Source organism: Solea senegalensis, linkage group LG18, assembly GCF_019176455.1.
Source record: "Solea senegalensis isolate Sse05_10M linkage group LG18, IFAPA_SoseM_1, whole genome shotgun sequence".
Classification (NCBI taxonomy): domain Eukaryota; kingdom Metazoa; phylum Chordata; class Actinopteri; order Pleuronectiformes; family Soleidae; genus Solea; species Solea senegalensis.
Genome location: NC_058041.1, coordinates 2,610,509 through 2,635,716, shown reverse-complemented (window position 1 = coordinate 2,635,716; position 25,208 = coordinate 2,610,509). Strand labels below are relative to the sequence as shown.

General features: G+C 39.2%; 5 protein-coding genes across 7 annotated transcripts; 4 read left to right on the top strand and 1 right to left on the bottom strand.

The window, feature by feature from the left end:
• Nucleotides 1–117: 117 nt before the first annotated feature.
• On the top strand, nt 118–4,420 carry phkg2 (phosphorylase kinase, gamma 2 (testis)). Its single transcript, XM_044014091.1, has 10 exons — nt 118–304; nt 1,045–1,156; nt 1,248–1,423; nt 1,523–1,577; nt 1,660–1,725; nt 2,186–2,349; nt 2,439–2,529; nt 2,620–2,773; nt 3,212–3,337; nt 3,441–4,420. Exons 2-10 carry the CDS (start codon nt 1,062–1,064, stop codon nt 3,684–3,686), a joined length of 1,173 nt encoding a protein of 390 aa, XP_043870026.1. The 5' UTR covers nt 118–304; nt 1,045–1,061; the 3' UTR covers nt 3,687–4,420.
• Nucleotides 4,368–24,330, bottom strand: ccdc189 (coiled-coil domain containing 189). 2 transcript variants are annotated; one of them, XM_044014092.1, is made up of 9 exons: nt 6,256–6,638; nt 6,110–6,144; nt 5,960–6,025; nt 5,696–5,859; nt 5,344–5,414; nt 5,086–5,202; nt 4,918–4,981; nt 4,702–4,779; nt 4,368–4,613 (listed from the first exon to the last, which is right to left on the bottom strand). In XM_044014092.1, exons 1-9 carry the CDS (start codon nt 6,271–6,273, stop codon nt 4,459–4,461), a joined length of 768 nt encoding a protein of 255 aa, XP_043870027.1. In that variant the 5' UTR covers nt 6,274–6,638; the 3' UTR covers nt 4,368–4,458. The 2 variants fall into 2 exon arrangements, with proteins under 2 accessions (XP_043870027.1, XP_043870028.1); XM_044014093.1 differs by lacking the exons at nt 6,110–6,144; nt 6,256–6,638 and adding an exon at nt 23,982–24,330.
• LOC122759310 (tubby protein homolog) lies at nt 7,398–14,195 on the top strand. Of its 2 annotated transcripts, XM_044014090.1 has the most exons (13): nt 7,398–7,430; nt 8,721–8,790; nt 9,488–9,647; nt 9,769–10,008; nt 10,477–10,602; nt 10,700–10,861; nt 10,937–11,097; nt 11,518–11,679; nt 11,777–11,889; nt 12,271–12,385; nt 12,496–12,594; nt 13,262–13,433; nt 13,542–14,195. In XM_044014090.1, the coding sequence occupies exons 2-13, from the start codon at nt 8,749–8,751 to the stop codon at nt 13,673–13,675; spliced, it is 1,686 nt and encodes a 561-aa protein (XP_043870025.1). In that variant the 5' UTR covers nt 7,398–7,430; nt 8,721–8,748; the 3' UTR covers nt 13,676–14,195. The 2 variants fall into 2 exon arrangements, with proteins under 2 accessions (XP_043870025.1, XP_043870024.1); XM_044014089.1 differs by lacking the exon at nt 7,398–7,430 and having other exon boundaries at nt 8,347–8,790.
• Nucleotides 18,554–20,527, top strand: LOC122759517 (tubby protein homolog). The gene is made up of 2 exons (XM_044014442.1): nt 18,554–19,046; nt 20,351–20,527. Exons 1-2 carry the CDS (start codon nt 18,831–18,833, stop codon nt 20,525–20,527), a joined length of 393 nt encoding a protein of 130 aa, XP_043870377.1. The 5' UTR covers nt 18,554–18,830.
• On the top strand, nt 20,635–23,988 carry LOC122759516 (tubby protein homolog). Its single transcript, XM_044014441.1, has 7 exons — nt 20,635–20,738; nt 20,855–20,966; nt 21,057–21,149; nt 21,237–21,408; nt 21,777–21,902; nt 22,886–22,939; nt 23,021–23,988. Exons 1-6 carry the CDS (start codon nt 20,635–20,637, stop codon nt 22,900–22,902), a joined length of 624 nt encoding a protein of 207 aa, XP_043870376.1. The 3' UTR covers nt 22,903–22,939; nt 23,021–23,988.
• Nucleotides 24,331–25,208: the final 878 nt, after the last annotated feature.

Below are 25,208 nucleotides of genomic sequence, written 5' to 3'. Positions count from 1 at the left end.
AAGCACTTTATAAAATTACCCTGAATATTGGTATATGAGAAAAGCAATTATCAAATCCCCCCGCTGCAATCACTACTCCGGCCTCACGGGGGCAGCACTGTTGCATTGGCTGTAATAAGCTGTTCAGAGTGGTCAGAATGTAAACAGTGTTCAGGCGCTAGCTCACTGTCATCATCTGTAGCTAACCTTGGTACGAGCGCTGTTTAAACGCACGCAGTTATGACACCGCTATAGTTTAATTTAGCAACGATGGCACCGCAATTCTAACTCTTCACTCGTCATCTCCCGTTTGACTACACACGCGGTGAGTAGCTTTTCTGAAGGGTCAGAGAGAACCTGTCGCTGCAGGAAGGCCAAAGCAAAGGCTCGGCTAGCCTGACTGTCATGATGGATCAAGGGCATGTTTTGTAACCGCAGAGAAGGTAGCGATGTGCAACGTGAAAACTGGACCGAACATTTGGAAGAAAACTCAGAGGAAGTTCGACATAATTTATTCCAGGTTTTGAGTAAGGCAGTTGCTCCTTTTGCAAGTCATGCAGAAGTGTTGCAACAAGTGACAAGAGATGGGACTGTGTACGATATTACCGCGCATCGTGATAAAAAAAAGTTTTTATTACGATGCGATGACGCCACCATATAGCCCTAGTGATTTATTGTTAATTAAATTTTGATTAAAAAATATTGGTGAATAATTGAGTAATTAATCGCCTACTTTAATTAACAGAATAACTGTTGCAGCCCTTAACTTTACAATGATTCCAATAATATTGTGAAACACATTTGGTTGGGTTTCAAGATTTATTTTTAATGTTGCACCAGTTATACCAGTACAGACATGAAAGTCTTTATTAGACTGTGTTAAGTATAAAAAGAATAAGAAATATAATATAAATAAAAAAGAAAAGTAGTAACACACATAAACACATTTATACTTTTAAACATATAGAACCTCTTGAAAGAGTATTATACATGGTTTTGCTCCTGTGAATGTCAATTTTAACATGGAGCCATCTTTACACATGACTGTCACTATTGTTCTTTTAGATTCATATGCTCTCACCATGACCAAAGACATTGTTGTTGGAGATGAATTGCCAGACTGGGTAGGGGCCAAAGAGTTTTACCAAAAATATGACCCCAAAGAGGTGATAGGCAGGTGAGTCCTGTGAAGTAACCTGAGATATCGGCCTCTTCATTTAACGTTCCCTCCACTGGGATGATAATCAGTGCTGTGCTCTGTGCGTCAGGGGTGTGAGCAGTGTGGTGCGCAGGTGCGTGCACAGACACACGGGTCAGGAGTTGGCCGTGAAAATTATTGAGATCACGGCGGAGAAGATGACGGCCCAGCAGTTGGAGGAGGTGAAATCCTCCACACTGAAGGAGATCCAGGTCCTGAACATGGTGAAGGGACAACCCTCCATCAGTATGTTGGCATTCGACTCTTTTGGATTGCAAGGCATTAGAATGTTTGGTTCTTTAATGTGAGGTAACTTTTTTGTATGCGTCTCTGTTTCCTCATTAGTTACACTCATCGATTCCTATGAATCCACAACCTTCATATTTTTAGTGTTTGACCTGTGAGTATGAAGTTAAATTGCAAAAGTACCACAGCTTTTTCTGATTCTTTCCTAAAACATTAATGTTGGTTTTCCTTTTTAGCATGAGGCGAGGAGAGCTGTTTGACTACCTCACAGAAAAAGTTACTCTGAGTGAAAAAGAAACCAGGTGAGCTCCAGCATCAGCTAAATTTAACCGACTGATTGAAGGGCTTTAAGATGAGATTACGTGTACCTTTGTGAGGGAATCCAAAATTGATACAGCAGCACAAGGCCAAAAATAAATTACAAAAAGTAGAAATGCATGCAGTAACAATATATACCAGGCATTTATAGTGATTTGAGGGTTTAAGTCTTAAATGATGTTGTGCAGTTTCCACCCTTTTAAAGTGTTTTCATTTAAATTAAGTAAAAAATCCATGTTTTTAGGGTTTTCTAAAATATTTGGAGTATAAATTGAGTGATTTAAGATCTATGCTTATGAGATGAAAGTTTGACCATCCCTCACATCTCATGTCAGAGGTGACATGTACCAGACATGAATTCAAAATTCCCACTAGACATCATCATGCTTTTAAACATGGTCAATGGGTGTATTTTTGCAAAAACCTGTTGCTTTTTAACTGCAGGAGTATAATGCGCGCTCTGCTGGAAGCAGTGCGCTACCTTCACTCCCTCAACATCGTTCACCGGGACCTGAAACCAGAAAACATTCTCCTGGATGATCAGGGTCACATCAAACTCTCCGACTTTGGTTTCTCAGTGCAGCTACAGCCTGGAGAGAAACTTAGAGGTGCTGTAGATCAGTGTCAGTCACACCTATGTGGTCATGTCATTGTCATTTGCTCAGACCAAGGTTTAAACATATCTGTTGTCTTTTAGAGCTCTGCGGGACACCTGGTTATTTGGCCCCTGAAATACTGAAATGTTCCATGGATGAAATGCACCCAGGCTATGGCCAGGAGGTCGACCTGTGAGTCTCTCAATCCCATGTGTCATCCCATGTGTTCAGCTCACTTTTATTTCTCTTTATTTATTTATTTTTTAACTTGTTTTATTAAAGCTGGGCATGTGGAGTGATCCTTTTCACGTTACTTGCCGGCTCTCCACCGTTCTGGCATCGCAAACAGATGCTGATGCTGAGAATGATCATGGAGGGTCGCTATCAGTTCAGCTCCCCGGAGTGGGACGACAGGTCCGACACTGTGAAAGATCTGGTGAGTGGATAATCTGTGTTGACTGCAGAAGTTAATGTTAGGGCTGGTTATTGTAGGACGTCAGTTGGTGATGCACTTTTAAAAAACAGCCAACTATCACTGTGTGGCATATGCAATTTAAAATGAAGCCTGAAGATCGAGTATTTGAAGCTGCAGCTCTACTGAGAGATGGTGAGAAAAGAATTCTGCTGCTTCTCTGTTTCACACAATTTCTCTGTCTGTGTCATTTAGTTTGTACATGTTAAAAACTACAGCCGGGTTTATTCATCTGCCCAATCCTTAATACAAACTTCTTTAGATTTGAAATGATCAAATAAATCTAAAAGTCTTTGTATTCATTTGATTCCATAATCGAAAAGCACTGGTAAGAGTTGCATTCCATGGTTACATGGACTTGGGAAATATGGAAATTCAAAGACATACCATTTTACTACCCAGATATCCAGACTGCTGGTGTTGGACCCAGCTCTCCGTCTCACCGCTGAGCAAGCCTTAGCACATTCCTTCTTCAGACAGTACCAGAAGGAGGACGTGCGGCTCTTCATTCCCAGAAAGACATTTAGGGTGAGTCGCAATGTTGAGTTGAAAGGATTTTAAAACTAAAAATATCGAATAATACAAATGTCTATTACAAATGTCGGGTTAAAAATAAGCCTTCTTTCCCCAGGTGCTGATTGTCGCCGTACTGGCCTGTATCAGAATCTATGGCCGCTACCGCAGAGCCCGCCCTCTGACGCGGGAGGTGCTCACCAGAGATCCTTACTCCATCCGGGGCGTGCGCAAACTCATCGACGGCTGCGCCTTCCGTATCTACGGCCACTGGGTGAAGAAAGGGGAGCAGCAGAACAGAGCCGCCCTCTTTCAGAACACGGCAAAGGTCATGCTGCTGGGCCTGGAGGACTTTGAAACATAAAAAAAAGGTCAACCTCAATCCTCACCAACTTGATTTTTATCCACCCATTATTTTTCAAGTGCAGCAAAGTCAGTTTTTTGTGTGTGTTTTTACAGATTTTAGTTACTGTGTTTTAATTTGAAGATGAGGAACTCAGGAGCCGAGGCACCCGAGTTCCGTACAGGAAGGCACATCGAGCATGTACGACCCCATACTCCTTATCTGTCTGTAGTGACATGAATGTGTGGCTGTTTTGAAACTCATTACAAATAAAACCTATCACATGTGACGGGAGGGAACATTATATGCAGTATATGTTGATCGTCAGTGACAGCTGAGGACAGGATGCCTTTCCAAGCACTTTGTGGCTGAAGTGGACGTTAAAGCACTGTGATTAAATATTTAATAGATTATTATGTGAATGAGCTCCTTCAGTATTATGAAGGACTTGCGTAAGACGTGCATGAAACATTTATGTCCCGTACTGTAAATGTTTTTGGGCGGAAAAATCATTTAGCCCTCATGCATGCCGACATTCCTCAATAGGGGAACACACTTTTACTAACTGTAAAGACCACTTGCGACTGCATCTCCGACTTGAACCCCATTCCCTACTTACTCCATTCCTCAGTTTAATAATGACATGTTTCCAGAGAAATGAACTGCAACTACACAAAATACAAAAATCATCATCATCATTGCTGTATTTGACGTATATGCAGATTTATTGACAATTAAAACAAATTTCAGTCTGAGTTATCTCGTGAGTGTGTGATTACTGTACGGACATTAATTACTTTTTGGCCTTGTGGGCGGACTGCAGAGGATCTACAGTTTTTTTGTGCTGATTTGCAATCTCTTTCATCCTCTCGTCCAGTTGTCGAGACGCGAGCGTCATCTGCTCCCTGACCTCCTTCTCTATCAGTGCCCTCAGCTCCGATTTGTGACCTGAAGGCGACGAAAGGATGCAGTTAAGAAAGCGAGGCTTGCTCGCACAGTTACACCTACGAGTGCTGCTATTAATTTGTTATCCTACCGACTGCGGCTTCCTCTTGGTCTCTGTTGGATGTTTCCGGTGTCGCTGCAGCGTTGTCCGTCTCTTGTGCAGCTTCATCTTTAATCACATTTTCACAAAGCATAAAGCAAAAATAAAAAAAAGTAACTGTAAAACAACACTGAATTCAAGTGCAAAGAAAGTTGGGGCTTCAAAAACCAAGAGGAAGACATCAGAATTGCCATTTGTCATTGTTACCTGAATCAGAACTGTCCTCATGACCCTCGGTCTCATTGTAAGTGAAAGTCATATCAAGTTTAACCTGTAAAAACAAAAGAAAAACAAAGATGCTGAGCAGGAGCTTCATCTTCTTCTTAAAACAACAACCCGAGTATAACGAACAGTATGTGTATGTTGTGCTCTTGCCTGTGGAGTGAAGATGTACTTGTAGAGTTTACAGTGTCTCATGTAGCTGTGATGGATGTACTTGAGGACACAGTCTGCCTCTGTCGAGTTGAAGAGGCTGATGCTGAACGGAGGTCGCTGTAGAGGACGGAGACATCGACGTGTAAAAGATCTCAAACGGCCTGATTCATGATGCAAATGTAATCTTTTCATTAAAAACACATACGTGAATACGTGATAAAATACTACTGTGAGTGGAAAACACTTATTTTTACGCACCCTGACGGAGTGACGGAGCAGAAGCTCATTGCTGTATTTGAAACACTGTTTCATGTTGTTGAGTGGAGTTTCTGCAAGAGAGGAGAGAGAGAGAGAAAAAGTCATGACGTTACAGAACATGTAAATGTTTTACCTTTAAATCAACTAATACATATATATACATATATATTCTATTAATGCTGCCTACTGTCACACTGGAAAGTGTGCGTCATTCAAAATAACTGCCCTCCCCCCCTCATCTGTGACCCACTTATTTAAATATTTGTGCACTTCTGTGAGTTGTGTAAATAAACTGTGCTGGTGTGTATGTGTCAGCTGCAGAGGATTTCCAAACAGCAGTGACGACTCATACCTATGTTAGCCTCATGGATGGACTTGATGATGGAGAGCAGAGCAGACGTTTGTTCCTTTTTGAAGTGGTTCTCTCTGCAGAAAAGCACAGTCTGGACAAACAACTCCAGCAGAACTCCTCTCTTAGGTTCCGCCAGGTCGATCCTCAACACGCTGCATAAAACACTGAGGAAGAAGAAGGAGAGGAAGAGGAGGGGGAGGAGTGTGAAAAAAAAATGAAGTCGAACTCTGTGTGTATGTGTATTTGTAGGTTTTAAACACGCACCGCTCCAAATCAGGCATGGAATGCACTTTGTCAATCTCCTCCATGTCGTGGTAGCTCACATCGGTCCTGTACAAAAATCAGGGAAAATACTTTTTTGTGAAGTAAAGCAGCAAATATGTAAATAAATTGAAGTTTACAGCACTCACTCACCACAGCATGACTTTAGCTTTGAGAGCACATGGTACCTGGTTTAAAAGAATTAAAATCTATTCAAAAATCTCAATACAAAGCATTAATGTTTATGCAGCATTAATGCATGTTTATACAAAGTATTAATGTTAATGATGAATGTTTACCGTTATTCTCGGGTCCATTTTTGTTGAGGATTTATTTACAACAAAGTGAACAAACTGCAGAATTTTATAGCAAAAGCAGATTTGCTTCTGTTTTGTTTCCTTTTCTTTACTTCTTCTCCTAGAATTCCTTCTTTTTCCTTCTAACTTGAATCATTCTTAATTCTATCATAAACAAAAACATGTACACAATGCCTTTCATCTAAGGAGGAAAAACACAAACAAACAAAAAAACACGAGACCTTTACATTGCCGAAAAATACACTTCAAAGTAGCACTTCCTGTTTGGCTAAATCGTATCCTAGCAACGCGATCTCGCGGTTTTCCTTTCCTTTTCCGGTTACATAATCGCCCAACAAAATAAAACTACAGATGTGATTAAACTCTAAATAGTTAAAAAAGCAGTAAATAATAAAATTTTAAAAATACGTTATTGTTTTTGCCGATGTTGGAGATAATGAACAGTATTTGCAAAATAAACAAGTGAATAAATAATAATATGAGATAAATGTTAAGCGAAATTATATTTAAAATATAATAAAATGTAATTATCATTGTTGTACATGAATTTACTCTTTTACAAAAAAAAAAAAAAATAAAAAATAGTAAAGCACGTTATCTCGATTAAGATGTCAAAATGATTTAAAGTTATTTACTTGCATTCCTGAACAGAAAAATCTGTTTGAGTGGTTGACTGTTTGTGCTTTTATGATTAATTTCAGACTTCTCAGTGAGCCAGGCTCAAATGTAGGTATAACATGAATTCAGTTGTGTTATCTGGCCAAATATTTAACATAAAATGTTGTTTTCTAAAAATATAAATAAATGTTTTCTCGTTTTTTATGACAGGTGTTCTAACAACTTAAAAACTGTGGGGGGCAGCATTGCACCTCTCAGTGCCACAGTCTGCTGGATACTATGGGAAGAAGAAGAAGAAGAAAAAGAAGAAGAAGAAGGAGGAGGAGAACTACACGTTTACGTTCTCTGTAACCATAGCAACGAGATAAACGAAAACGATAAAAGCCTGGATGAGTCGCTCCTGTGCGAGTCTTTTTTGTGATTTTATTTGAATGTAACCTGGATGATACTGTATATGTTGTGTCTGATGATGAGGAGGAAGTTTTGCAGCACCTTGTGATGGAGGCTGCTGCTGCTGCTGCTGCTGATTGTTTGTCAGGGTGAGTAAGTGATGGAGACACAGAGGCAAAGTGATTATGTTGCTGTAAACAAACGCAGAAACGCAAAAGGAAGTGAAGTAGAAGCGTTTGTTTTCAAGCTGTTGACATGATGCTGCATGTTTGTGTAATTATAATTGTCATAATGTTACAATTATAAAATACACAGTAGTTAGACAGGTACTGTAGATGTCTTGCAAATTTACATGTGTCAATATTTTATTTTCATCACTATTTTGTCTCTTACAGAGTAACTGGGGAATTGTTATAAAGCAAGCAGATCAAATATTAATTAATTATTATAATACATAAAACATAGAATGTAATATTAAGAGTTTTTTTCTTTGGGGATTACAGTGAAGAAAAATCCTACTTTTAATTGCTGAAAAAAACTAGACATATATAATGTGTTATTTATGGAAATGATTACAGCTAGAATACAGTTGAAGATGCCTTTTTATTGATATATATATATATATATATATATACATACATATACATACATACACACACACATATATATATAGTCCTTGACAACAACAAGAACCAGGAACTACAATACACAAATCTGCTATGTGTTTATTATTATTATTTTTTAATTTGTTGTTGGTTTTTTTATCTTGCTGTTCTTTTGTTATTTTATTCATTGTTTTTACTTTGTTTGTATTTGTTTGCTATTTATTAAAGAAAAAATATGATTTAATGCATGAAATACACATATGCAATAAAGACACAAATGTGGTGAGAATCACATACATTTTACAGAACAAATAAAACATTTTTTTTAAGAACATTATTTTTTTTGTCTTGCTTTGCCTTTTACTACATAAACATTATATTTGGTAATGGAATTGAGGACGATGGATTTTTTTCACTCTGTTTCTTTTTTTTATATTTTGTGAAGGAAATTCAACTGTACACAGCGTACATTTTATAAACAATGAATCTATAGTGTATGTTGAATGTTTATTCAACATACACTTATTTCTCTTATTTGGAGAAAGTTCTGATCATTTCAACTCCAGCGACGAGAGCAAAAGCACAACCTTACACTGAAATGCTACACAGGCCCTTTGTCGCTTCTCCACAGTCAGTGGCTGAGCTGTGCAGCTCACTTTAAGAACATTATCCCCCTTTTAATCCACTTTGCCTTCTGCCACATGCAGGTGGACAGACTGTCAGACGGCACAGGGTGGGACAACCAAACACCCGCTTCCATTTTAATGGCTCACTGTGTGTGTGTGTGTTTTTGAGAAGCCTTTTTTATAGTTGAACATCCTTCATTTTCTTCAGATGACCTTGTGTTTAGCTTTGCTTAAACATGGAGGAACCCGACGTGAGACAGCTGAAGCTGGACAACCAGGTAAAAATCATTTAACATGCTTTTCTAAAAGGGTGACGTTTAAGGTTATTGAGGAAGTTCTAGATCTTTATCGACTGTCAGAGTCAGTTGAACAGAGCAAGGAGCTTATTCCTGCTTTGGTAAGTGGTTCAAATTGAGGCAAAGCATGAGAATAGTAATAGCTCCTTTCTTAAAGAGCCATGAGGTCATGGCTACCTGCGTCAAAACCAATTGTCATGTAAGTCAGACTTATTTACACTACACAGTGTGTGAGCAACAGATTAATATCCATGAGTAAGGTACATCCTGTAGAAATACTCACTTCTACAGTAGTAGCTGTATTTTACATAAATACTTCTACTAATTATAGCATTAAATAAGACAATGAAGCACATATGACATAATGTAAATAGAAATGTCTACTTTTGTTCGTCTTGTTTTATACTTTGCACTACAATTTTTGTATTTCTATTCTGTCCCTTTAACTGCGGCAACGTGTGAATTTCCCCCAGTGTGGGATCAATAAAATCTAATCTAATTGTTATCAGTTGTTTCTTTCACAACTTGCAGTGAAAAGTTAAATATAGTAGTGTACAAATGACCAAGTTAAGTTTATTTATAATACACATCGAGCTGTTTATGTACACTGTAAACTGTGTAAATCTTGCGTTTGGCCATTTGGATTAAAATCTAAATCCAAATTTTCTTCGTGTCACAGCGAACCCTCCTGATGAAGAAGCAGCAGAAGAAGAGGGCCGACACCCAAATGGTGACGGCCACTCGGGAGAGTCGCCCAAAGAAAACCAAGCACAAAGCCGTGTGCTCTGATGAGACCCTGCTGTTAATCAGCCAATCCCTCAGCAGCACGTCTCTCAGCGGTCAGTATGAGAATATTAGAAGACATTATTCTGTAGATGCTGCAGGCCGTAATCTGGAACATCACCAAAACCTTTGAATGATTTTTATGCACTAAATAAAATGTTTGTTTTCGTGCCGCAGATCAAGTGGAGCACGCTCACGATAACCCGCTGGATGAAATCACACTGGGCGAATGCAACACAACGGCAAACATGACACTGGAGGAGCTGCCCCCAGAGACGCCCTGCACTCCCAGAGCAATGGACACAGACGTGGACAAAGAGTCCGAGGCGACGTGTGAACTAGAGGACGATGCTCAGGCGGAGGGGAAAAAGACAAGGAAGAAAGACGTGAAAAAGGAAAAACCTAAACGAAACACAGGTACACGTCTGTGTGTGAGTACATGTTCAGTTCTTTCCAGTGTCCTCTCTGAAGCCAACTTGAAGTATGAAAATACTGAATAACCACCAGGGGGAAACTTCGCTGGTCAATGAAAAGGAGACTCCATTTCACTTGATTTACAGCAGAGGTGGAAAGAAAGACTACTAAAAATATTCTACTCAAGTAAAAGTACTGGTCTAAAAATGTAAAAACAGTAGCTTGTTTAAAATCGGGGTTCTTTCTTGTGTCGTGCAAAAAGGACAAGGGGACACAAATCTCACATGAATTGTTTTTAATTAAAGACAAACCTTTACAAATTACAATGCTGACAAAATAAAATATGTACACACATAATGTGTCAGTCAACATGGGTCAAAGGTCACACATGCTTCACCTTTCTCAATCCTTATTCATTCACCTGCCCTCATGGGTGACGTCACTAATGTAAATGTATCACCACTTTCTCAGAGATGGATCAGAACAAAGAAAGAGAAGAAGACGAGGAGAAAAGAGAGAAAAAAACCAAGACAAAGGACAAAGGGAAAGAATCTGAAGGCGCAAAGAAGACAAACAAGGCAACCAAAAAAACAAAAAGTAACATAAAGTAACATACAGTAGTAATATCGACTTTGCCATTTGTCAGTGACTCACAGTGACCTTTATTAAAAATCCAGCATCCCCTCTGTTGCAGAGTCGCCTTTAGAGGAGGCTGTGATTCACGAGACACTGTCAGTGATGGAGGAGGAAAGTCCAAAGAAACAAAAACATGACCACAGCGACGATGACGAGGAGAACGACAAGCCCCAGAGGCCGGTCCTTCCCTCATCTAAGAGGAAAAAACAACTGGACACAAGTGGGCAATGAATCATCTGGACTGACGCTTTCTCTCATCAAACAGTTCAGCTGATTTTTTCCTTCCTCTCCACAGCCCGGTGCCAAATAAGTGACGAGAGCAAAGATGAAGAAGTCAGAGAAAAGGAGAGAAAGGGAAAAAAGACGAATAAAGTAGACGAAACTACTCCAAGTCTAGTTTCACTGAACTCCAATTACAGGGAGAATTCATCCTCGGACAGTGAATCTAACAAAAGGGTGAGAATTGTTTAGTATATAGCACTGTTATTATTATTATTACTGTTATGATTATGATTAGTAATCATAATAATACCCTAAAGCAGAAATAAGTTTTTAACTGTCAGGATTCAGTTTAATATACTACCCTCTCAAGTCATTAAGGTCAAAAATGTCCACTTCCAAAAACTGTAAAAACATTACACAGATTCATATTTTTTTTCTGCGTAAATCTTAAACAATTTCACCCCCTGCTCAACACTACCAAACATTTAATCATTTTTAGGATTTTAACCCTTTGAATGCCAGTTTGATTACGAGATCTAACAAAAGGGTGAGAATTAGCATATTAGTATATTGCACTGTTAAAGAAAAATAAGCTGCATACACTAATGTCATCATTATTATTATTATTGTTATTTTTGTTGTTTCTCAATACAGTCAACCTCCCCAATGTCAGTGGAGGATCTAGAGAAGTTTGCTTTGCATCCTGCTCCCAGAGATGTGACCATCCAGTGCAGGGTCACCAGAGACAGGAGAGGAATGGAGAAGGGCATTTACCCGACTTACTACCTCCACATGGAGAAGGAGGATGGCAAGAGGGTCAGTTTTTTTTTTTATCAGATCAGTGAGCGTGTAAATAACAACAATGATCCTTTGCTTGAGATGTCACGGCTTTTGTCGCTGTGCTACCGCTCAGGTGTTTCTGATGGCGGGCAGGAAGAGGAAGAAGTGCAAAACATCCAACTACCTCATCTCCACTGACCCAACAAACTTGTCCAGAGACACAAACTGCTACATCGGAAAACTACGGTCAGACACGTTTATCATTTCCTTCTGTTTTTCACGACTTTCCTGAACCCTGATGAATTATTAGGTCTTGAAGAAGCAGGAAAATTAGAAAGGTTGTTTTAATTATTAAGAAAACAAACAAACACTAAAACCGATTTGTTTATCAAAATAGGGGACAATTAATAGAATCCACATGTTTTTTTATGATCTTATTGATCTTATTGAATTAATGTGAATTGATGCATCCTATCTGATAATTTTATCATAATGTGTAATAAGATAAAATATATATATCTATGTTATTCAGGAAGTCCGGATTATCAACTTTGATACTGTACGGAACATTTTTAATCAATACCCAGCCTTAGACATGAACATACTGCAACAAACAATCTGCTTCAGGTCCAATATTCTGGGAACAAAGTTCACCGTCTACGACGGAGGAGAAAACCCAGAGAAGAAGCCCTTTATCAAAGAGTGTGAATCGGTGCGGCAAGAGCTGGCAGCAATTTGCTACGTGAGTCCAAACATACGCGCATACAGGACCATCCATATATATCCCAAAGTACAACAAACTGTATATAAAACAATTCAAAACTGCTTCTGATTTTGCTTATCACGTTCCAGGAGACAAATGTGCTGGGCTTCAAGGGTCCACGGAAAATGACAGTGATCATCCCCGGCATGCTGGAGAATGACGATAGAGTGTCCATTCAACCAAATAATGTATGATTTAAAAACAGCCTGGCCTATTATGTAACCTGTGATAATGTAGGGAAAGGGCTGGCCTCATGACCCATAGACCATACACACAAAAGTGTGGAAAAATTGGCTTATTTCTTACATCAGTAAACGTAGTTAAAGTCTCAATAACTAGTTTCAGGTCTTTGATAGAACCTGATGTTGTAAATGTAATGTAAATGAAATGAAATGAAAAACATTCACAGGACAACTGTGGTCTGCACCTGTGATTAGTTGACCGCAGCTTGGGCTAATTAGCACAGCTGAGGCTGATTAACTTATCTGATAGAAGGAGATCTCTGATGGTTTTTAGGTTGTTTAGTGGCCAGCCTTTGAGTTTGTGTCTGTCCCCCTTTTCAGTGACTCCTGTTGTTTATTGTAATTTTTGAATCTGAGACTTAGTGGATGGTTTGGAAATATGTTTTTCCACCATCATCTGTTTACAGAGGCTCTTTTTGTTAGTTTCCCTGAGTATCACTGCTTTTGTTTAGTGTTGAAAGGACACAGAACACCATGTAGTCACAAATAATTGAAGTATAGCACATATGAGTGAACACTTGTGTAATGTTTTGATATTCAATACCACAGAAGTATCAAAGTTCAATACCCAGCCCTGTAGGGAAACTTTGAAATACTTTGAATTTTTCTTCAGGACCTGGAAACTCTTCTGAGTCGCCAAGCAAACGGCAACACGGACAAACTGGTGACGCTGGTAAACAAATCCCCGAGCTGGAATGAACAGACTCAGTCTTATGTGCTCAACTTCCACGGGCGTGTTACTCAGGCCTCTGTCAAAAACTTCCAGATCATCCACCCTGACAATGGTACGATAATAACCCACGACTTATTCTCCAAATAAATATGAATACATTTCTGTCTTGGTCTTTGTCATCCATGCTCTCCCTCTGTTTCCTCCCTGTTGTCTGTCCCAGATGATTACATAGTGATGCAGTTTGGTCGCGTGGCAGAGGACGTCTTCTCGATGGATTACAGTTTCCCCATGTGTGCCCTGCAAGCCTTTGCCATAACTCTGTCGTCCTTTGATGGCAAACTGGCCTGTGAGTGACTCCTGCTGGTGTGCCACAAGTGCTTAAAGATGCCAGATCTGTGGCAGTTTGCATACTTGTTTTATTGTTTTATATAGTGGTAGTAATGCAAGTTAGGCCACAGTAATGTTTTTTGTGAGGTGTGTAAAGGAATCGTGCAATACTTAATGAGACAGCTGTGTAAGGTTTTTCACAAACTTTCTATACGGAGACCCAGTTTTTAAAGACAACAAACTATCGTAACCTAAATCACGATATAACTAATTTATGGTCAAATCCGTGGTCGTAACACCTAACATCATTTTTAGTTGGTACACACATAATTTCCAAGAGATGTTTGGTAAATGAGTTATTTGAAACATATACACATAATTCTTCACCAAATGGCAAATTTGTTTGGGGAACCAAAACAAATCTCTGACGACCCAATCTGTGGGAATCACAGGTATAACTTTGACTTTTATTTGCCATGTTTCAGCATTATTTGTTACTACTGTTATTTCTGTTTGACTTTCTATAATAATAAACCTGTTTTGTCCATTTTCTTCCTGATCTGGCCATCATTTTGGCTGTTAGTGCATATGACACAATTGTTTTGTAAGAAAGTCTCTTGACAGATTTTGGAATTCAAATTTAAATATAATTTTTAATTTTTCTAATAGATCAATAGAACACTGTGGGGAAAAAGTGACCATACACTTAAGTCATTAGAGGATAAAAATGTCCAATTCACACAGCAGAAAAATATTTTATAGCTGTTTTTTTAAGTGGACATTTTGGTCCTTAATGACTGGACTTGATGAGGGTAGTAAATTAAATTGAAGCCTGAGGATTACAGCAATGAGAACATGTGTTACTTCTGCTTAAGAGGATAGTGCATTTTAAATCTATTACTACACAAAAACTAACTAATAATTCATTACAAAACTAATAATTGTTTTAAATCCCCCAGCCACCCTCATTTTTTTGTGCTTTCATGAATAACAACAGTGACATCTAATAATCAAACTGGCATTCAAAGAGTTAAAATCCCCAAAATGATTAAATATGTGGCAGTGTTGAGCAGGGGTGAAATTGTTTGAGATTTATGCAAAAAAAAGAAAATCTAATGTTTTACAGTTTTTGGAAGTGGACATTTTTGTCCTTAATGACTTAAGAAGGTAGTATATTAAATTGAAGCCTGACAGTTAAAAACCTAACAATTGTGTTACATGTGCTTTGTAAATCTTGAGGAAATAATAAACAGTGACACACTGACAAAACCATACAAATGTAATATTGTTCAATAGAGTAGAGGACAGCATTACACCTCTTAGTGCTGGGAAAAATATTATTAGAAGAAAATGAATAAACATTCACATCAAAGATACAGATCAAAGCGGAGCTAAGATTACGTGTATGCGCCATCGTTATATTATGCAAGTACTTTGAACTGTGATTGAACGGCGATAAGGAAGGCCGACACCGAGGAGATGAGAACCATGATAAAGGACTTCAAACTGTGGAGAGCAGCAGTACATCTCTGCCGGAGATGAAGAAGTCGCCTTGAAGACTATTATGACCGGGGTGACTAAAAAAACAACAACTTTCCAGTAAACAAACATGTATACAGATATGAAAGCAGCGGTGTGAACACACACACACACACACGTACAAGAGTAACAGAAGACTGTCTTGCGTTTTCTCATTGTCTTTTTTTAATCCTGAATCTGTGACATTATAGTAAACCAATACCTAAACAAACAAGCAAAGACATTAGTTTTAAAACATGGATAAACGAGGGGCTTGTGTATATGAGTCAATTATTTTCTAAATAAACATTTAAATCATTTTTAACAACTCAGTGGCTTTAATTCTGTCTGAATCGAGTCAAGTAGGATGTTTTAAAAGACCATTATGGATGCCAACTGCCATGAAACTATCACCATCAACCGACCAGAGATGACAACAGTCTACGACAACACAAGTTATGTCTAAACGAGTGGAGACTCTCAAGGTCTGTCTTATCCAAAAAGCTGGGACACGATGACCCATATTAACTCTAAACCAAAACATTCAGAGAAGTCGAGATTCAGGATGTGTGACGACTCAGGGCTCGCTGGAGACTCTCAGGTGGCCTGGGAACGCTTTAGGAATCCACCGGGAAAGGAAAAAGCTTCTCTGCTCAAGCTGCTGCCCCCGGGGACCCGACCTGACCCCGTATAAGTAGTAGAATATGGATGAATGGATGCTATACCAAATTTTATTTACTAATATCCCTTATTCCAGACTTTCGTTGTGCAGCAAGTCATTGTGTTTGCTGACAAACACCAAAAAGTGATGAGTGATTCTGTATACTCGCACCACACTATGTTTTCTGTGAGTTTTATGTATTTTGGTTTCCTTTTCAGTTGAAAATAGTTATTTTAGAGGGGGAGGGTGACAGGGAGGGGTTTAATGGAATGAATGAATAATCCTCAGATGTTTCGTCATCAAAATCCCCACTGATGATGATGATTATGATGATGCACCCAACCGTGTCACCTTTTGCATCCGGAATTTTCACTTGTCATATGTGCACATCAAAGGCAGAGCTAGCGTTGTATTTGGCATTATTATGTAAGTCGACATTACAAGTGCTGAAGGAAGACGCTACACAAGGAATGACTCAGAACCTTCAGAGACAGGAACAAAAGTGATTTTTTTTTTTTTTTTTGCTTAATCATGGATTCCCACAGCTTCAGAGAGAGGGTGAACCGCCAGGTAAACAAACAAGGATTTCAAACCTGTACAATAATTAAAATGCATATGGGATAAGGTTACATTGTGAACTCCTAGTGCCTCCTAAGTGGGAAATGGGAGTGACTTCACACCAGTGTTAAGAGAATTTTTTTAATTGGATATTCTGTAGTTAAAGCTGTTGTGTGTTCAAATGTTCAATACAAACAAATGTGTGTTACATTCAAACCACTGTCAAATTAGTTCACTGTTCTGCTTAAGTCTCAGCTCCACATGAGACTGTGTGTCTGTGGAGACATATTGGGATGAGGGAAGGCCAGTAAATTTAAAGTGAGACAGCAGCAAACTTTAGGTTAAGGAACTATCCCCAGTTCTCTGAGACATGGGTGAAGTGGAACAAATTAAAAAGAATTGTTTAGGGTTAAGGAACTAATCTCATCTAAAACATGAGTAAGGTAGAAATGCCAAAAGAACTGTTGACAAAGAACGGTTGAAATATGGACCTAGAGTTAACACAGTGGAGTCCTGTTAAAATCTTCTACACAATCATCAAATAATCACTTATACTAGTAATAATAGTATTAACATATTGGGCAAATTTAGTGTAGTGGAAATGGCCCAATATTCTGGAAGAAAGTCTTTCTCTTGACAAATTTTGGAATTTGCAATTTTGTTTGAAAAGATCAATAGAACACTGGGGGGAAAAACAACCATACTCTTAAGTCATTAGAGGACAAAAATGTCCACTTCCCAAAACTGTTATAAAAACATTACAGATTCATATTTTTTCAGTTTTATTTTCTGCAATCATCTTACATTCAGCCCTGCTCAAAACTGCTACACATTCAATCATTAGGATTGTAACACTTTAAAGGTCAGTTTGAATGGGGTCTTGAATATGTCGACAAGCCAAACGTATTGCCTGTGGTTAGTTTTTGAGTAGCATCAGATTTAAAATTCACAACCCTTTTAAGTCATAAAGGATAAAAAGCTTATATATTGATATCATATTTTATTCTGCTTTTTTGGGGCTACATCTATTGTCATCTTCCTCAGAACAGTACTGAATTATTGAATAATTATCAGGATTTTAACCCTTTAAATGCCAGTTTGATTACATGATGCAAAAAACTCAAAATCAAAATTAGTTATATCAGGGGTCTCAAACTAAAATGAAAAACATTCAAAGTAAAAAAAAAAAAGTCATATGAGCTTAAAATTATAGCACGATATTCCAGCATGAGATCACAATTATAGATATTTCACAGAATTTCAAAACGAAAGTGTAAAATAACAAATATTTTGATTATATGACGTCAAATAATCAAACTGGCGTTTAAAGGGTTAAAATCCTCAAAATGATTGAATGTTTGGTAGTTTTGAGCAGGGCTGAAGTTTAAGGGATTTATACAGAAAAAAGTAGGACAAGATATTAATCTGTAAAGTTTTATAGCAGTTTTATGGAAGAGGACATTTTTGTCCTTAATGACTTCAGAGGGTAGTAAATCAAACTGAAGCCATTAATGGAAGCTGACGGTTATTCAGGATAGTCACCATCTGACCTCATTGTGGGGGCATTTTTGATTATAGTTTGAAATAAACCTTGTTTACATTCTGTCACAGCGAACTCTCATTATGAAAAATCAGCAAAAGAGGCGGGATCATTTCAATTTGAAGACTCATGAAAAGGAAATGGAAAAAAGGAGGCTCACCGATTCAATTCTACGCTACCAATCCTGGAGCAGCACTTCCCTCAGCAGTCAGTATAGAAAAAAAATAATAATATTAATAATTCTGAAAACCAATCATCTGAAACATGATTAAATTCAAGTATTTCTCTTTGCTTTCACACTGCAGATCAGTTTGACCTCGCCCACGACGACCCCCCGGATGAAATCACAAAGCAAAATATAAAAGAACACAGGAAGGCAGAAAACAAGTGCAAACTGCTATTTACTCCCTCAAAAAAGAACATGGACATTGAAGTGTTTGCCGACCCACTGGATGAAAACATACAGCATGAGGGGAGTATGAAAAACTGCAGGAAGATTGAGGTGAAGCCCACGAAAACGAACGGGGAAATCGTCAGAGACTCTGAGGTGAAGCGCGAAGAGGAGAATCATCAGAAGAAGACAAAAAAAAGAAAGAGGAAAGATGGGAGAAAAAGAAAACACAGACGTAACTCAGGTACGCGTGTGCGTGCGCATGCTTAGTTCTTTTTTGTTGTCGTTCATGTGTGCTCATGTATCACTACTTTGTCAGAGGTGGATCAGAACAACAACACTGACAGAGATGAAGAGAAAAGAGAGAGGGCAACAAAGACAAAGGACGAGGTGAAAGAATCCGAGGATTCAAAGGAGACAAACAGGGCGACCAAAACACTAAAAAGTAACATCATCATCATCATCATCATCAAGACATCAGCTCTCTGACCTTCCTCAGAGCTATATATTCAAAATGTACTCTTGTTCTGTAGGGATGCATTTGCTGGAGGCTTCGGCTCAGGAGACCGAGTCGCTGGTGAGGGTATCGAGTCTAAAGAAAACAACATGTGACCTCAGCGACATCGACGAGGAACGCGGGTCACGGGTCACGTCATCGTCGGTCTCTGAGCTCTGCGAGTCCGTGGCTCAGGAGGACACGGTGGTCCCTTCTGGGACCTCCTTTCTCTCCGTGAGTACATCTTTAACAACAGTGACTCTGGTTAAACACTTAAGTAATGATTGTTTTGTATACACACGTTTTATGTCACACTTGCCACACCTTTGGCTTTCTTTAATTTAAATTTGTGGCAGAAAGCACAAACAAAGTGAACATCTCTAATAGGGATGCATGATATTGGACTTTTTGCCACATCCCTTATCTCTAATCATAGTAGTGTCAGTATGTTTGTATATCGCTCCCACATCAGGAACTAGTACCAGGGACTGGGGTCTGTCTTTTCCAGGAACTAAGTTTCCACCACAAGTACGCGGAACGAACAAGCTACGTTCAGATAACCAGCCACTGTGCTCATATCTGATTTAAATCTGATTCTGGTCTGCATTTTCTTAACTGCGGGGTGGTACTTTCAGATAGTTCAAGAACGTTCAATCACTCCACCACTTCCTTGATAACTACAGAAGGATAATAAATATATATAATATCATTATTATATTGTTATATAGCACATTTTGAGTTGCTAAATCCTGTGGTAAGTAACAGTGATCTTGGTGCATGGGCTGTTAAATTACAGCCACCTGCTTTTTGTGGCTGTGGGTCATTCAAACATCATCAACAACGCTTATGTACACAAGCTCCCCTGGTTATACCACAGCAATGGAACTGTGCCTTAATGGTGGCCTGCGAGCCATCAAGTTCTTGGTATTATAGTTCCTGGAACTATGCACTGGAAACACACACCTAGGTCCATTTCCTCACAAATCCAAGAGGAATGAGGGCAATGTACCAGTCAATTTTACATTGTGGTGCCTTAATCACCTTGAAACCTGAAGTTTGGGGTCTCTACTTCCTATGTTGCTTCTTCTTCTTTATCGGACGTTGTTATCTTTAAATGTATGCACTTGTGTCTTATTTAATAAACATGCCCAGTGATGACAGATGTAAATTAGCCACTGACTATATTGTTTACATGTCAGTGTTCATTCATTTGCAATGCCATACTGATAATAGTTTGACGCAGTCATTTTCAGACCATTTATTTATGAACTATGACGCTCTTAACAACACATTTGTGCCGAGTCATTTCAACATTCAAAATTCTCCAATTGTGTGACAAATATTGTTCTCCCCAAAAAGAAATAAACAGCCCAAACATGACTTGGCTAAAATGCTTTTACTGATTTTTATTTGCATGTTTACAGTCTGCGCATAGCGAAGCATTCAATATTTTAGTATTGGACCGATAGCTACTCTGTACTGTACTCCATGTTTGAACTGTCACATATGCTGAAATCTCGATTACTTTCTCCTTTTAGTCAACTTCGTCAGTGTCAATGGAGGATGTACAGAGGTTTGCTTTCTCTCCAGCTCCGAGAGACGTAACCATCCGGTGCCGGATCACCAGAGACAGGAGCGGCGTGATCAAAGGCTTTAACGTGATTTACTGTCTCCACTTGGAGAAGGAGGATGGAAATAGGGTGAGTGACGTTTAAAATTTGAGCCGAGTCAGTGTGAAAGTAGATAATACAACTATCCTCAGTTGATCTATCCTTCTCTCTCTCTCTCTCTCTCCCCTTCAACACTCACTCAGGTGTTTCTGATGGCGGCCAGGCAAAAGAAGATGTGCGCAGCGTCCAACTACCTCATCTCCACTGACCCGACAAATCTGTCCAGAGACACAAATTGTTACTTGGGAAAACTACGGTATGAAATATTGAACTTGTGATGCAGATTTCTTGGTTTTCACAGTTTTTAATTGAATCAGATAATAATTTCACGAGAAGGTTTTAGTTTCCTCATGTACCTCGTATCTGTGTCAGGTCTAATGTTGTGGGAACAAAGTTCACCTTCTATGACGCGGGAGAAAACCCAGAGAAAACCCCCTTCAGTGACTGCCAGTCGCAGAGGCATAAGCTGGCAACTATATCCTACGTGAGTCCAACTATACATACAGTAAATCCAAACAATACATCGTATACAAAATAATTCAACGTGTAACACAATTCTTTGTCTGCGTTTCAGAAGCAGAATGTGTTGGGTTTCAAGGGTCCGAGGAAAATGACGGTGGTTTTCCCCAGAATGCTCGACAACGACGAAAGATTGTCCACTCTGCATGTGAGATGGAAAACAGACAAAAAAATCTAATGACCTGTAATGATGTAAGGAAAAAGAAACTGAAATGTGATTTTGTTTTCCCCTCAGGATACGGAAACTCTTCCGAGCTGCCGCACGAGCAGCATCACAGATGAACAGGTGACTCTGATAAACAAATCCCCAACCTGGGACGCAGAGAAGGAGATTTATCTGCTCAACTTCCACGGGTGCATCATTCAGCCCTCTGTCAAAAACTTCCAGCTCATCCACCCTGAAGACGGTAAGCTGGGACCGACTCAGACTGCATCGCTATTTTATCTTTCTGCAAACAGTGGGAAGTGTTGGAACTGTGCATTCTGTACAAATGTATAATTGTCATGTAGGCAAACATGACAAGAGTATATATAATCAGACTATGAATCATAGTCCAACTAAGAGTATACATAATCAGACTATGAATCGCATTATCCAGGTATGTTAGTCCGACTAAGAGTATACATAATCAGACTATAAATGGTATTATCCAGGTATGTTAGTCCGACTAAGACTAGCTCCATTTGTAGTCAGACAAACGTGTTTATATAGTCATAACACCTCGGCAGATGTGTAATTTTCTGCTTTTCTGCTCTCCTTCTCTGTCTTTCGCAGAAGATTACATTGTGATGCAGTTTGGCCGCGTGACAAACGATGTCTTCCTCATGGAATACACGAACCCCATGAGTGCTGTGCAGGCCTTCTCCATCGCCTTGTCGTCTTTTGACAGCAAACTGGCCTGTGAGTGACCAGTTCTGACGTGCCTGGCGACTCTCGCTTTACATTCACTCCCAAGGAACAAGAAAAACTCAAATCTCAAATCCTTACAAGAAAACCTCAAATCTGAGGAACCATCCTCACGTACTGTAGATCCCTTGGAATTCATTAACTGTTTGTTTAGAAATGAACATGTGAACAGTTTTAGATTACAATTTCATTGCAATGTGAATCCATCTGGATTATTTCTCTTGCAATAACACATCATCAGTAGGGTAAAACTAACCTTGTCTCATAATGGTCTAATCCCAGCTCACAATCCCAGGCCGTAATATAATAATAATTTGAATGCAGTCCAAAATGGTTTCATTTAATCTGGTGGATTGCTGGAGTGGGACAAATGTTTTGGCCATATATAATGGGAAGCTGGTTGTTCAATTGTTTTAAATTGATCATTGACCTATTTGACTGTTATTTATTTATTTATTTATTATTTCATCCTGTAGCTTTTGTAGAATCCAATAATGTTTTGTTGTGCTGTTCCTGCTGCCCACTGATGCCATGTTAAGAATGTCTTCATAGCATGTTTTTTTTTTAATAATTCACAGAGTAGCGCACTGATAAACGACAAAAAATAGAGCTCTCCATTCCAAGTCTATAGAACAACATTTTGTCAGTTCACAACATATCTTTGCCTCAGAATGTCAGCAATATTCCAAGTTTGTGAATGCGAATAAAGCAGTTTTTTCAACAACAACAACACCTGGTGCTGTAAATGTGACAATACCAATTTCATATCTTGTAAAATGTGGCTCCAATGTTTCACCGGACAGTGGAACACGTGGAACTTCTGTTTTCAGTTTTACGTTTATGTCCATTTTTGTTGTTGCAGCTTTCTATTCTCTCTGCTGTGATACATCAGAGAAGAGATGCAGTTTGTTTTCTACGTTATCTTCCATTTTCTTGTCATATGTAAACTTATTTTGTTGCCATTTCATTTCTTTTAGGGGCTCCACATGTGTGACTGGTGATTTTCGTCTGATTCATGTACTTTCTGTCAGGTATGTTTTACGTCCTGTTGTCATGTCAGGGAAGAGAGGCTCCACATGTGTCTGACTGCAGTCTTTTCCACTTTCTGTCAGAAATTGAACAGAGACTGCCTCCAAAGGAGTTTGTGGTGCGGCCCTGGCTTCTTTTACTCAACACATCGCAGAGCGTGTGGCCCTCGGTGCCGTTCGACCCATCGCATCGCCGCTCAGTGCTTGTCTGGACCCTGGGAGTGGGACTTCAGTCGATCTGCGGGGAACTTCAAGGTGTGTTGGATAATTCAGAGCTCCAAGTTAGACTTGTGAGTTTACCGTGGTCTCTGCTGGTGAATCACGGCTGGTCATGGACATGATATCACCTCTGGAGCGGGGAGGGGCCGGCAGACTGATTCTCTGTCTCTGGATTAGGTTAGTAATCCCACGTGTTCTAAACTACACAATCAGGGTGTTTCCTGTGAATGAAGTGTTTACAGAAACTTTTTAAGAATAAAAAAAAGATTGCACAGGGGGAATTCTGTTTCGTGTGTGGAACATCCATGAAGCTCACCACTGCTACATCAAAAAAAACCTGAATGGGGCCCCTTCTGAGGTGGGAGTGTATTTGTTATATTATATTCGTTACGTCCTGCAATTTATTACACATCAGTTATTTATTTTATTTTTCATTTCCATGTCATAATATTACACAAAATGTATTAAAGTTTTTATTTTTATATTTTACTTTTGACACAGGAGTTTAAGTTGTCATGTGGAACCTTAAAGTCCGGGCGCCCACTTGGTATTTAAGAGTGTATGTTTATTTTATAGACGGCACAATGTCCTGTGTTTCACGTGGCGATGGGAGTTTCTTTTATTTTGCCTCGTGTCAGAATTAAACGCAGACTTCCTCCAAAGATATTTATTCATCTTATGGGGGATTCTTCACAACGCAGACCACGCGCAAACACCGCACCGGTTACAGGAGGATCCCCCTCCCCCTCCCTCCCCCTAGAGTCTAGGATCGCCTCTGCATGTGCACGCAGACATGATCTTTTCACTTGAATCGCGCTACACATACCTGAGTGAGATGAACACCAAACCGGCACATGAGCGCAGCTCCTCTACCGACTCCAATGCAGCACATGAGTCACTTGAACTCGGCTTGTGTGCGCTGCTCCTTTCCGGCTTCCATTGCGGCAGATGAGTGGCTCAAACTCGGCCAATGTGCGCTGCTCCTCCTCCTCCTCAGAGGCTACAGGTGAATCCAGGAGCACCTTTACTCGCACACGCCGGGCAATCTTCAAAAACTGTTTGAGACTGTTTTAACTGTAGAGACTAAATAAAGCAACACTTGTGGTCCCTGAGTATGTTGCGTCAGGAAGTGGCCTGAAAACAAACACAACGGTTATCTCGCGGGCGAAAGACACTGTGACTCCTTCCGTCTGGACACCTGAGCCAGCGAGTTTTAGTTCCTATGTATGTGGTTAATCTGAACTCATCATATCACATTTTCATACCAGCACCACCCTGTCAATCCGTGAAATGTAACCAAATAAATAAAGAAATACAAATTAATCTTCCATCTAGTATTTTGGGGAAATGTTTGTCTTTATTTTGGGTGTGGCCTTGAACATAAACTGTAAACAAAGTTCTCAGATCTTCATCAATCACATTTCATGTCTTGTCATGTGACCAATGTTTACTCAAGGTCTTTATCTCAACGAAAGGAAACAGGTTTTTTTTTGTTTTACCTCAGCAACGCAAACTGCAAAGAAACAGCAACAGGTTATCAGATATCAGGGTTTGTGCTCTTGCTCAATATAAAAACTACACACATATATATATATATATATATATATATATATATATATATATATATATACACACATACACACATACATATATAGGCCACTGATGTAAGCTCTGTGGTAAGCAGAATACATTTCAAGTGCAAAGATACATATGATACCAAAACCCAAATTAGAATGATACCTGCGTTATCCGACCACACAGAGAGACACAGTTTCTTCATCTGCAGCTTCACTCTTAGTAAACTAAAAGTAACATTTGTCCTTGGACTCCTACGTGACACTAATTTGAAGATTTCCACTTGCTTTTCAACAAAACATCAGAGGCATCCAATCTTCAAAAGAAGAACTATACAGTCCACACGTTTGTGACTTCCAGACTGGACCTGAAAATGTCCTTAAAGACAACTCCAGCTGGTCCACAGTACTGTAGTCACGGAGAGTGGGACAGGACAAACACATGACTTCTAATTCCAAATCTCTAGCTTTTCACACAC